Genomic DNA, 12,926 nt, shown 5'->3' on the forward strand with positions numbered 1-12,926 from the left:
TGCAATGAGATCCTGGTCTGCAGCTGCAGCACAAGCTCTGACAAAAGGGCTTTAAAGTTGCTGCAGGAGAGGGCTTCTCAATTGCATCTTCTAGAAACAGCATCCCTGAAAGCGCATCAAAGTTGTGCAGATAATGAGACACGGCCAAAGGGATTATTTCACCCACGCAGATTTATGTGAACACATGTATTACTACTGCAGACAAAGGTTTTGAAACCTGCCCAAGGCAAACCATGGCTTATGTTCTCGAGTAAAGTTGAAAGAGAGAATAGAGCTGTAAGATGTTAACTTTCTTCTTCTCCAAGCCTCAGTTTCCCCACCAGGGACAGAAGGATGACAGTCTCGTGACTCCCTGCATGTCAATTTGCTCAACAGTTTTGGTTTGCTCCAAATTAATATAGATTTTGGTGTCCAGTGTTATTACTACTGTCAAATTATAGAGACGTCAATGAATGCATTGCAGTGAGTCAGAGCCTTTCCACAGCACTTAGCGTCATCCTCAGAGCACAGCCAGGCTGTTTTGGGATAAAATCCACCACAATTCCCCTCTTTAAAAGGGCCCAATGTACGTCAGAGCGACAGCCTCTTCCCGCATCTGCCTCTTCTCTGCTTGTAGAGACAAGGAACATTCGGAAGAGGAGGCTGAAATTAAAAAAAAGAAAACAAATCCAAACCACACGTACAGGGGAAAAAAAAACAAACCATCAAAAATAAGTCACACTCCCTTCAGAAAAACTCCAAACACTAAAGAGTGTCTAGACAGAGTCAAAGACAGAGGTGTGTTCGGGTAAAAAAAAAATAATGTAGGAAAGAATTTTCCATTTCTTTTCCCCTCATTATAAACCTTCAGTGAGAACGTCTTGTCAGTTCAGTATCTCACTCCTGTTACTCATGACACTCATGTTACCAAATGTCTTTCATAAAACACTTAGAAATACAGAGGAGCCTATGCATTCTCCCACAAAAATAAAAACCCTTTCTGGGGAAAATATTGGTTCTGTGACCCAAAAATTCCTACCTGGAAACCTTTAGAGTGCCATGGACACAAGGCTGAGTTGAAATGCAGGTACCTACACGCTGCCCATGGCTGGGGGTGTGAGGATCTCCACCTCAAGGACAGAAGTGTCAGCTGTGCTGCCTGGTGACCAGGGAGCCACATGAAGCCCCTGTGCCCCAAATTCTGCAGGCAACGGACAGACAAGAAAGGGCACAAGAGACCCAGGCCAGAGCTGAGGCTCTTAGCAGCACAACAGGCAACGAGATATTGTACCGAGGACTGTGTGTGGAGGGGTCTGTGCTCCACTTGGAGCTTCCAGACGGCTGTTCAAGGAAATTGCCATCAGTGTCAGCCTCACCACTGCTATTAGACATCTCATCCATGTCTGGGCCCAGCTTGAACCCATTTAACTTGTAAGGGATAATGAGATAACACATGATAAGCCGCAGCTGAAGGTTATTTCAATACCCATCTGGTACCTGTTAGGCAGCATACATCCTATTGTTGTATAGGAAATATATGCCACCTCCCTCCCATATGGAAAGGAGAAGATCTATAGATGAGTTCCTTCCTACTCATTTTCTTTGCATAGATGAGGAAACTCTCCTCCTCTGTGTTGTTTTTAACTTGTTGCTGTGCATTTCATACCTCTTTTGGGAGATGTGATCCCTCCCAGGCTGCTGGCATCTCACAGAAAGACACAGGATCACAGGAAAGGATTTGGTACAGACATGCCAGCTTCCTCTTCATGTTCTCAGTTAGAAAAGGATCCACTCCAGCCTATTTTGAGGAGAAAAGGTGAATTATAAACTGTGAAGCGAGCTCGCCCTTCGCAAGAGAGAACCATACTCTACCCTAGGGATTCAGAGCTGAGTCCGTTTTGGAGTTCATAGGGTCTAACTCCACTTCAGTAGATATCTGCCTAAGGCTGTGGGGTGAGCAATGCAACCTGCTTGCACCCTTAATTCAGATGCACCGCCAAGAGAAGCTACAGGCTGCAGCTAAACAGCCTCATTTATTTATTCAAACTCTCCATCTTCACCTAAGAGACAACTTTAGTGGTCTCGGGTCTGCTGCTGAAATTGCCCGTGAAGCTCTTGCCTGCACGAAGCCTGAGCATCCAGGGGTTGGATTATCTGGTATCCCAAAAATCACATTTCGTAACACAAATGGTCAGCTCTGTTTGTTTCTGTTTGGTTTTGTTGTTGTTTTCAGATCTGTGCTGCTCTCTCTTATTTTGTCAGGCAGGACAACTTTTTTTTTTTTTTTTTTTTTTGTGAAAATTGCCCTACCTTGTTATATTCTAAAAACCTTTTGCTGACGCCCCATCTAGTGTTCAGCAAAGACAAATGCAGTGTCTCAATAAAGCTGAGTTGACTGGGAAAAAAATCCAGCATTTTTTTTTTCAGCAAAATTAACCGTTTTCTGTGAAAACAACAACATTTGAGTTGACTTCAGCAGAGTTCTGAGAGGGCCCAGGCAAAATGGAAACCTGCATAACAAACCTATTGCTCATTCTTTTGAACAGCAGTTTTTTGAATCACGGATGCAGAGCTCCAGCCACTTCTACAGAAGCCTTTGGACTTTGTGATGCCAAGTGTGCAGCCCCCTGAGACCTAAGCCCAAAACAAACACTGCTGCATTCCTGGTTCATCACCAGATCACCTAGTGCCTTGGTCAAGATGCTACGATGCTTCAGTCCCGCTCACCTCACAGCTGGGAAGTGCTCTGATAAAACTCGCTCCCGATGCAGTAGCACCCACCTCAAGACTATTTCTGTTCTTAGGGAAGAGTGTGACAACTCTGGTTTTGACATGAAATCATTAACACACCCACTCCCACAGGAGAATGAGTTTCAATCTGCTTGAATAGCCTAAAGCCACCCGTTGCAGGAAGTTATTCTGCATTTGCTGTTTCGCTTTCCTTTCCCGATGAGCCAGTCTGGTGCCCAGCTCCCACCATGAAGCTCCTGAATGCTGCTGGGTTCCTTGTTCTGGTGCCCACCTTGACGCCAGCTCTGGACCCCCTCAGCACCTCCTTCTTCATGGGAGGCGCTGCTGCTGTTTGGCAGCTCCTCTTCCCTGGCTCGTGGCTCAGGTGCAGCCTCTTGGAGTGCTGCAGCATGAGGGACACGCTGAACATCTCAGGTAAGGCAGGGGCATCACGAGCCAGCTCGGCGGTGGCACTGGCTGCTGGTCCTTCCCTGGGGGCTGAGGGCTTCCTTCTTCATGCCAGTCTTCCCTGGGGGACCTGGAGCAGAGTTATGGCTTAGGAGCTGATGAGATAATCCCACGGCTTCAAGAGATGGACAACCCAGTGGCTGGGGGACCTGGTATTCCACACCGCGGTTGGTGGCTGCTGGCAACGTCTGTCGGATGAGCAGGAATTAGCAGTAGCTCTAAGATGCAAAACATGTCGCTGCTCTTCCTGAGATGAACAGGCTTAACATCAAGCAGTCCCTGGGGAAAGGGGAAGTTGGGCAGTTCCCTGCCTGCAAGGAACGAGTAAACAGCCAAGAAAACATTACACAATCTTTCAACGATGAATTCCCAATTTTGCCATCTGGAAATCCCCCTTCCTTTTGTCATGGCACTGCGGATAATGTTTCGCTTCAGGGCTGGGCTGTGGATTTCAAAACAAACCCTCAGCTGGTGGAGACCTGTGCACCTCCAGCTACTTCATATTGCTTAAACTGCTGCTTACAAACTGGCAGTTTTCTTGGAAGTATTTTAGCTTCAGCTTAGTATTTTAGTTGCAGCACTTACTATCAGAGAATGTGACGTGGCAACAGAATCACACTTTTCTATAAACGTGAGGAATGTAGGATGCCTCAAAAACAGCTAATGACAGTACACAACATGCAGAACATGCCTCTGCAAACAGAGTCAGCCCTATCCCAAATCTTTATGGGAGGCAGCAGCTATAATATAACCAGGATTCTGCCTAACTCCTGCCAACCGCTTGGTTCTCAAAAAGGCCCTCAAAAGTAATTCAAGAGTTTGTGAATTAGATTCTCTCCTGATTCACACTCGTACCAGGGACTGGAGGAAGGAATATTTGTTCTCCTCACTGGTCATCCAGCAGTAACAAAAAGAACAAGAGGAGGAATAATACGGCATTTACTGACTCTTTTCTCCCCTCTCTCTTAAGTCTTGAAGATGCATTTGGAGCAGAAGGTCTTCGGCCAGCATCTTGCTGGCCAAATAGTTCTGAGAGCTCTGAGCGCAAATGTTCATTCCCATCGGCCCAGGAAGCCTCTGGTCATGTCCTTCCACGGCTGGACAGGAACGGGCAAATCATTTGTCAGCAGTATCATTGCAGAGAACCTCTATCAGCCTGATGCACCACGGAGGATGTTTGTGCACCACTTCAGCACAGTACTGCACTTCCCACATGCCTCACATGTCCATCTGTATAAGGTATTGCCAACTTTATCTTGTTTTCTTCAAGAAATTTTTTATTGTGAACGTAAAACACAGAGAATTTTGCCTCTTCTCCCAGGAGCAGCTGCAGAATTGGATCCGGGGGAATGTCAGCGCCTGTCCAAGGTCCCTCTTCATCTTCTCCGAAATGGATCAGATGCCACATGGCCTGATCGACTCCATCATGCCCTTCCTTGGCTACCGCAAAGAGATCAACGGTGTTTATTACGGCAAGGCAATCTTCCTCTTCCTGAAGTAAGGAAATCCAAAGGCCACAAAAGAATGACAAGCCCCCAGAATCAGCAAGGGCAAATGGAGAAGCAGTTGTTACAGGTCTGCAGCTGCTGCAAGCAGGACTGAGCAGTCCAGGGCCCCTTGCTCGCGGTCAGTTTGTCAGTGAACATGCCCAGCCATCGTAAATAGGTTTTATCCTGCTCTGTAACATTAGCTCCAGGCAGACAGGTCTTTATAGCACGGGCAGGACTCACCTAAGGAGGCTCAGCAGCTCCGTACATGCAGGGAGGGAAGGACTCACCTACTGAAGGCTCCTTGCACATAGACACCAGGGAGACACCATTCCTCCAAGTATTATCCCTGGAAAACCTATTTGCTGAAGGTTATCCCAGCTATGTACAAGTAATATGACTGAGTCCAACCCTTGAGCTTCAGGCTGCTTTACCTCTTGTTTTGCTGTTCTGTTGGAACACAGGGCCTACAAACACAGCTACCTCAGTGCAGGGCAGTGATGAGCAAACCGAGTACCAGCTTCTCAGGGAGCCTTGCAGTGACACCTGAGGGTATAATCAGTCCCCCTTTGCCACAAAGTCCAACTCAGTAGTTTAAACCACTGTCCCAGGGGGTGCTCCCCCGTCAGACACTGCTTTAACGTGGAGGACAGTGTGGTCCTTGTCACCTCCCATCTGTGAGCACGTGCTGCCTCCTTTCTGATGTGGATCGCACAGATGTTGCTCAGACCAGCAATAAAGGTGGCAAAGACACAGCTCTAATGATCCAGGGAATCTCTCTCCTCACAGCAACGCCGGAGGAGATAAAATAACGGAGGTTGCTCTTGATTATTGGAGAAGGCAGAAAAGAAGAGAAGAAATCCCTTTAAAGGAGCTGCAGTCTCTGATGTCTGAGGAAATTTTCAACAACAAGAACAGTGAGTATCTTCGGGCCCTCATGTCCCAAGACTGCCGATTTGCACTGACTCCTTTCTCTTTTGCAGGTGGTTTCTTCCACAGTCAACTGATCCAGAAGAACCTAATTGACTATTTCATTCCTTTCCTTCCTCTCGAATATCGACACGTGAAAGAGTGTGTCCGGGAGGAGCTCCGCTTGGGAGGCCACCTCGAGGATGAAGACCTCATGACGGAGATTGCCTCGGCCATGACTGACTATCCCAGTGAGGAAAGACTCTACTCCAGCAAAGGCTGCAAGACTGTGGCCTCCAGAGTGATTCTGAGCGTCTAGACATTCCAAAGCCAAATTCCTGGTGTTCTTTCCACAGGAACACAGCAGACGAAAGAAATAATAAATCCCTTTCCCTTCTCTGCCTCGCAAACTACACAGTCTTCCCTGAAGACACTTGGGCTCTTGCATACCAGAGGCAATCTTATTCAAGAGCCCTTAAATAAATACATGGGATAATGTGACAATCGTGGCTTAGAGTAAGCAGAAGAGGGACATATGTGAGTGACGAGATTTCCTCTTCTTGCCCCACAAATACGCCCAAACAAAAGTATTTTCAAGGAGAAATCATTCCACTTCTGTTGCAAGATTGTTTGTACCTTAAGTCCTAGCACTGCCCTAATTGGTAAGATTTATTCATAAATCTGCTTGGTTTTATACTGATTTTCACCCATCCATCTCAAATCACAAAGGAGATCAGAAACACCTGGACACTGAAGCACACAGGAGGACACGGGAGTTTCCCAACTCATCCAACAGGCCTTGGTTGGAGGTCATGGTTCCAGCTCCGTGTCCGTGTCACCTCGATGGACCTCGTTACCCGCCACCACCTGGAGAGCACCGGGCAGCGCTGTGCAGCAATGCCTCTGGCTGCCCATCCAAACTAGGGGAAATTCTTGAGTGAATACGGTCAGGAGGTTAATCTACAGCATTTTTGATATTTTCATATTACAGTTACAGTCCCATCCCTAGGCTCAAATACATGACAAAAATATAATACTGGAAAAGCTGGTGAAAATGCTTTCCCAAAGCATAGGAAGCTCCATCTGAATTTGAGGAAAACTGTGAGGGTGACAGAGCAGTGGAACAGGTTGGTGAGAGGCTGTGGAGGCTCCTTCCCTGGAGATCTTCCAACCCGCCTGGATGCCACCCTGTGCTCCAGGTGTCCCTGCTGGAGCAGGGGGTTGGACTAGGTGATTCCCAGAGGTGCCTTCCAGCCTCGACCACTCTGTGATTGTGTGTGAAACCCCTTGTGCCTTGGCACTGTTTCTCCTTATATCTAGGCACCAGTGTTGGCTCACCTTGACTGTTGGGCAGCCTCCTTCAGTTACAGCCACCTGCTGTGACACACACACTGGGGATGTGACCGGCCGCGCTGCCCAGGGACAGTGTTTACCATACAGCATCCAGCAGGCTCTTCCTGGGGCGACATTTCTCATGGAGGCTGCGGCGCTCAGCCCTAGCGCGGTGTGCTCGGTGTCTGATGTGCTCCCGGTGACAGTCCCTGTCCCCGATGGCCCCTCTGTGCTCGTGTGTCACTCCCAGCTGCACTGGTCAAAATAGCAGGTTCACGATGGTCTTGTGCTGGGGTAAGGAAAGGCGTGAGCAGAGGAACGACCTGCTGGGGTGGAGGGGACACCGAGTGCCTGCATGAAGGTGCCACAGCCGGGGCCCGCTGCACTCTGAGGGGTGGAGGACACAGAGCAAGGACGAGGACAGGGCTCTGGGGGACACAGGGACACTGCGGCATGGCTGCCTCCTTCCCCTGCGTGCAGCGGCCCCCCCCGACCGCGCTGGGGCAGCCAGCCGCGCTCATAGCGAGCCCGTGACGTCATCCCCCTCCTATTTGCGTCATCCCCGGCAAGCGAAGCCCGCGCCAACCCCTTTGCCCCATTCCAAGATGGCGGCGGCGGCGCGCGCGCGGGGGCGGGGGCAGCGCGCGGGGACGCCCGCCCCAAGATGGCGGCGGGGCGGGGGGGCGCCGCCGCGGGAGCCGCCATGCCGCGGGCGCCGGCGCTGCTGTGGCTGCTGCTGCCGGGGCTGGCGGCGCTGGAGCCGCTCAGCGTGGGCATCGCCATCGGCGCCGCCTCGGCGCTCACCGGCTACCTCTCCTACCCCAGCTTCTACTGCAGCTACGTGGAGTGCTGCCCGGGCGGCGGGCACCGCCTCAACGCCACCGGTAAGGGCGGCGGCGCGGGCGGGCGGGCCGCGGCGGCGCACGGCGCGCTCAGCCCGCGCCTCTGCCCGCAGCGCTGCGGGCGCAGCTGGACGCGCGGCTCTTCGGGCAGCACCTGGCCCGCGACGTGGTGCTCCGCGCCGTGGCGGGCGCGGGCCGAGCGCGCAGCCCGCGGAAGCCGCTCGTGCTCTCGCTGCACGGCTGGGGCGGCACGGGCAAGAACCTCCTGAGCCAGATCGTGGCCGAGCACCTGCACCGCGCCGGGCTGCGCAGCAAGTTCGTGCACCTCTTCCTGGCCACGCTGCACTTCCCCCACCAGCACCTCGTCAAGCTCTACCAGGTAAAACGGGGCGGCGGGGGACACGCTGTTTTTGGGGGGGGGAACCATCCCCGGGTACCTCAGCTTCTGGCCCCGCTTCCAAAATATGCACGTTTGCAAAGCCGAGGTGGAGGCTGAGGTGGTTCCTCCCGCCTTGGGAAAGCGAAAGAGCCCCGAGACGCTGGGGAATCAAAAGCGAGAGTGGGTTTCCCTGCTTTGCTGGTGCAAGAAGAAACCCCGCCGCAGGCAAAGCAGCAGGAGCAAAACCGCTGCTCTGCTCCCAGAAACACCTCTGATCTCCGCGTTGTGGTGTCTCGCGTCTTGGTAAGTTGGCATTTTGTATGAAGGAAGAAACATTGTCTTAAAAAAAAAAGTCTTTCTCGTCTCCAAGACTTCTGTCTCCATCAATTTTCATGCCTTATCCATTCCCCAAGGAGAAAGAGTGGGCAAGATTTGTGAGCAAGGAAGAGAATTTATGGGTAAACTCTGTGCCATGAGGTAAAGGGACCTGTGGGGGGGAAAAAATACAACCTGGGAGTGTGTGACATCAGTCTCAAATGAATCCCTAGGGTCTGTTAAGCACAAACCTCCTGCAGTAAATACACTGAAAAACTCTGTTTCTTGTGGTTCTTGACCTCTTTTTTTTTTTTTTCTTTTTTTCCCCAAGGAGCAACTGCAGAAATGGATCCAGGGCAATGTCAGTGCCTGTCCCCACTCTGTGTTCATTTTTGATGAGATGGACAAATTGCACCCAGGCCTCATTGATGCCATCAAGCCATTTTTAGATTATTACGAGCAGGTTAATGGGGTGTCTTACAGCAAAGCTATCTTCATCTTCCTCAGGTCTGTAGCACCTTTTCCAACTGTTTCAAGATACTGAAATAAATCTGTGTGTAAATGATGACAAGGATGCTACTGTAGGGCCTGAGATGGGTCTGGAGTGCAGCTCCTGTGAGAGTTCAGGTTTTTGGAAAGTTCCCTGGGATGGTTGCACTGATGGCAATTCACAAGAACTGGAGACTTGCCATAAGCTTTGGGTTAAGGGTTTCTGTTTTGGTGACCTGACTTCATGTAGATGAAGGATGTAGGTGGCCAGTTAAAAAGAAACTCCTGCTCGGTCTCTGTTCCCTGTTGTAACTTACTTTCTTTCACAAAAGCAATGCAGGTGCAAATTTAATTAATAAAGTGGCTCTTGACTTCTGGAGGAGTGGGAGGCAGAGGGAGGAGATTCAGCTGAAAGACCTGGAGCAAGTGCTTTCCGTAGGAGTCTTCAATAACAAGAATAGTAAGTCAATTTTCCCTGAAAATGTCAAAATCCTCGACCTCCTAAATGCAGGCTTCATCTTTGCAATCTGTATCTCAAGCTGCCTTGTGTTTGCTCTGCTTCCTGTGTCCCCACCTTGGTAGAACTGTGCCCTTCTCCTCAGTCCCTTTGCTCCAGGGCCACGTCCCCACAGGAACGTTCTTGGTGCAGACGCCTGAAGGGTAACGGTGGCCACTAACCCATCCAGCTGACTGGCACTCCTTGCTTCCTTGGGGAGTGACTGGGATAACCCACTCCAGGGATTCCGTGTCCTGCAGATCCTACCTTATGTGGGCCTGATCCTAGAGAAGCTCCTTCCTATAGATAATATATTGTTTTTCTTTCTCTCCCTTCCAGGTGGTCTGTGGCACAGCAGCCTCATTGACAGGAACCTCATTGACTACTTTGTTCCCTTCCTGCCCCTGGAGCACAAGCACGTCAAGATGTGCATCAGGGCTGAAATGCTGTCCCGGGGCCATCCTGTCAACGAGAAGGTGGTTGAAGAGGTCATAGAGGAGATGACTTTCTTCCCGAAAGAGGAGAAAATCTACTCTGATAAAGGCTGCAAGACTGTGCAGGCCAAGCTGAATTTTCACTGGGACGCTGTGATGAGCGATGCAAAGGCTGAGAGCTGATCGGCCCTCACCTCTCCAAAGCATTTTCAGGACTTTTTGAAATGTGTACATTTGCATTTAGGCTTTTTACTGCTGCAAGGAGTATGATGAAAATCCCCAAGGAGCCAGGTGGGCCCTTTATTTTATTTTATTTTATTTTCAACTTGAAAGCCCCCTGCTCATCTCTAAACTGGCAGGTATCCGAATGTTGCCTTTCCCCCCTCCTTTCCCTCACAGAGTTTCTGAGCAGAGTATATAGTACGGGATACAACCTCTCCTCTTTATCCTCCTAAGTGCTGGGATTATTAAATCCTTCATTTCCCTTCCACAGAAAGTCCTGGAGCAAAGGAGCAAAACAAAGGAATTCTTCCAGGCAGCAATATACTCCCTTCCTTGTACAGGGAGGGTTTCATTCATGGGCCGGTGAATTCAAAGGTGGTGGGATGGTTTTAGACCTGCAATAGCATCTGCAAGGGTAAATCCCTTATGTATCACCAGTAAGAAGTTGGCATCTGAAAAGATTCCTGCCTCTTTAGAACAGTTAGATGCGATTGTGGCTCATCCAGGCTCATCCCTATTCAGGGCCAGAATGACAGGGGGTGTTCTGACTGGCATCACGTCCTGTCCTCAGCGCTGCAGGAAGCCACCATGAGCTCAGGGATGTCTGTTACTGAACTGCAGAAAAGGGGAGAATGTTCCTGTTTGCCCCCTGCTCCTTTTGGAATACAAGAATTTGTGATCTTTGTATATTTTTCTACCTAAGGGGGCCAAGTGCATTTGTGGGGTAACTCAAGGGTGCCCAAGGGATTGGACTGTTAAAACACACTAGGCCAGTCTCCTCTTTGGCAGGAAATCCCTGATCTTTAACAGTCCATCCCAGCTGCACCCAACAGGCCAGGAAGGGGAATCCTGCTCTTGCCTTGCTGGAGGACACTTGCATTGCAGAGTCACTTTTTTTTTATAGATTTTTTTTTTTTTTTTACTGAAGTGTAAGCAATAGAAATGCAGAGCCCCTCCTAAACTATCATAGAGGAGTATGGGAATCTGGATCACAACACTCCCATACCTCACGGAATAGGGATTTTTAAAGTAGCTTTTAAAGTAAAAGGAGAGCAGTGTGGCAAGGCAAGTAACACAGATTGCCCAAGGGCTAAAATGACACCAGAATTTGGAACTTTAGGAAGCTAGGGAAAAAATAAACTCCACCCCTTTGCAAGGTACCCACTTAGGATGTGGCAACCTTTAACTCCTTTATCATCCATATTTTTTTTGATCAAATAGCTTAGTGCAAGATAAAGTGCCTCTCTCATAGAGGTGGATGGTAACGTGTCTTAAACGGATCTAAGGGAGGGGACTCGTGTGCTGCAGCATCAACTCATACTTCAACTCCAGCTTTAAGGAAATGCTGAACTTAGTGGTGGGAGCTCTACTACCTTAATGCAAACTGCAGCTGAGAGCTTAACGCTTAGGTTAGCCTTGAAGTCAAGTGTCAGCTTCCTTTTACAGCCTCCTGTGGAGTTTGTCAGATATTGGCAAACTCTTCAGAGTGAGGCAACCTCCTGAGCTAACTGGCTCCTAACCTTGGGCTGTTGGACTGCTGCTTTTGCTGTGTAGTGTTTTGCCTAGTAAGGGCTTAGGGGTGTAAATACTGCAACTAGTTTCAGTTACTCTAAATGCAAAATATTTGTGCAATCTAAAAACACTAAATATTACTACTGTATTGCAGTTGGAATAAACCTTGGCACTCTTCTCTCTTGCTCGAGTCATTGACAGCTAAACAGAACTTTGTGCAATTTCCAGGCAGCTAGCTGGCAGCTTTCTGTTAAGCTTCCTTTATTTTAAAAAAACTTGCTCAGAAGAATAGATAGGCAAGCAGACTAAAAGCTGCCAAGTCACCCAAGACTGCAATAATTTCAGCAGTTAAGTAAATAAGCACCTAGGAAGAAGCCTTTATCACTGGGTGTTCTGCTTTGTTACGAGCCCTGTGCCAGCTGCTGCCAGCCCAATAAGCCTCACAGGGCTTGTTTAACCATTTCTCTGCTTAGAGAAGAAAGTTAACATTCAAGTCTGCTCCTTTCCTTGTATCTACTGGGGAATTCCACCCTATCCCCAAGGGCTGGAGCACCTACAGCCTCCCTAGTATTGAAAATGACCCAGGGTGTAACTCACAGCCCAGCTCAAGTCAGGTTACAGCTCCTGCTGCTGCAGACCAAGCACAAAGAAATTCCTTAAGGGGGGTGTTTCAGAACCAGAAGGGCTTTTTGCACCAGGACTCTGGGCCTGCACCCCAGCACTTGCTTGTAGGGGACTTTTTAATTAAAGCAGTCATTGCTTGCAGTGGACTTTGGCAAAAACACACAAAATCCAGGCTCGGTAACAGCTCCGCTACTCTCACCCAGCCACTGACCTGGTCTTCCAGAGCTTGGACCTTTTCCCCTCTTCAACATTTTCCCTGGAGCAGTGTGCTCCAAATTCAAATAAAATGTTAAAGAGTAACAGCCCTAGTTACCCCGTCACGGCAAGGAGACAGGATCTGTTTGGAAATCACACAGTCTAAAGAGGAGAACGAAACATTGGAGTGATTTTCAGCAAACCTCTTCCTTTCACCCAGCTGGTGGAAATTCTCCTAGCCAGCTCTGCTCTTTTCAGGAACAGAAATACTCAGCAGAGAGGAGGCCTTCAGTCTGTAGTCTGTGACCTTCACTCCTACAGCCCCTGGACAACACTCTCTAGTATTATCTAGTAATTACACTGCAGTGGCAGCTAAAGGCAGAACTAAGAGTGTATCTAACGCTGGCAGAGCCACAGTCCTGCCCTGCCGAGCTGCCCTTTGGTGACAAATTACCAGGCAGCAGTAAAAGTTTATTGCTTTCACGTCTGCATTTTTCCATCACCAGTTAGAGC

The 12,926-nt window shown here is 49.3% G+C and overlaps 2 protein-coding genes across 3 annotated transcripts; both read left to right on the top strand.

Annotated features, from left to right (window-relative positions):
- The first annotated feature begins 2,928 nt into the window (after positions 1-2,928).
- LOC104564541 (torsin-1A) lies at positions 2,929-6,077 on the top strand. 2 transcript variants are annotated; one of them, XM_010211183.2, is made up of 5 exons: positions 2,929-3,144; positions 4,148-4,416; positions 4,499-4,674; positions 5,454-5,581; positions 5,648-6,077. In XM_010211183.2, the coding sequence occupies exons 1-5, from the start codon at positions 2,958-2,960 to the stop codon at positions 5,890-5,892; spliced, it is 1,005 nt and encodes a 334-aa protein (XP_010209485.2). In that variant the 5' UTR covers positions 2,929-2,957; the 3' UTR covers positions 5,893-6,077. The 2 variants fall into 2 exon arrangements, with proteins under 2 accessions (XP_010209485.2, XP_088381366.1); XM_088525240.1 differs by having other exon boundaries at positions 2,953-3,144; positions 5,454-6,077.
- A 1,505-nt stretch (positions 6,078-7,582) lies between these two features.
- On the top strand, positions 7,583-10,134 carry TOR1B (torsin family 1 member B). The gene is made up of 5 exons (XM_088525241.1): positions 7,583-7,789; positions 7,861-8,126; positions 8,773-8,948; positions 9,263-9,390; positions 9,766-10,134. The coding sequence occupies exons 1-5, from the start codon at positions 7,609-7,611 to the stop codon at positions 10,041-10,043; spliced, it is 1,029 nt and encodes a 342-aa protein (XP_088381367.1). The 5' UTR covers positions 7,583-7,608; the 3' UTR covers positions 10,044-10,134.
- Positions 10,135-12,926: the final 2,792 nt, after the last annotated feature.

Source organism: Tinamus guttatus, unplaced genomic scaffold (assembly GCF_059628265.1).
Source record: "Tinamus guttatus ecotype Peru unplaced genomic scaffold, ASM5962826v1 Tinamus_guttatus_pri_ptg000226l, whole genome shotgun sequence".
Lineage (NCBI taxonomy): Eukaryota > Metazoa > Chordata > Aves > Tinamiformes > Tinamidae > Tinamus > Tinamus guttatus.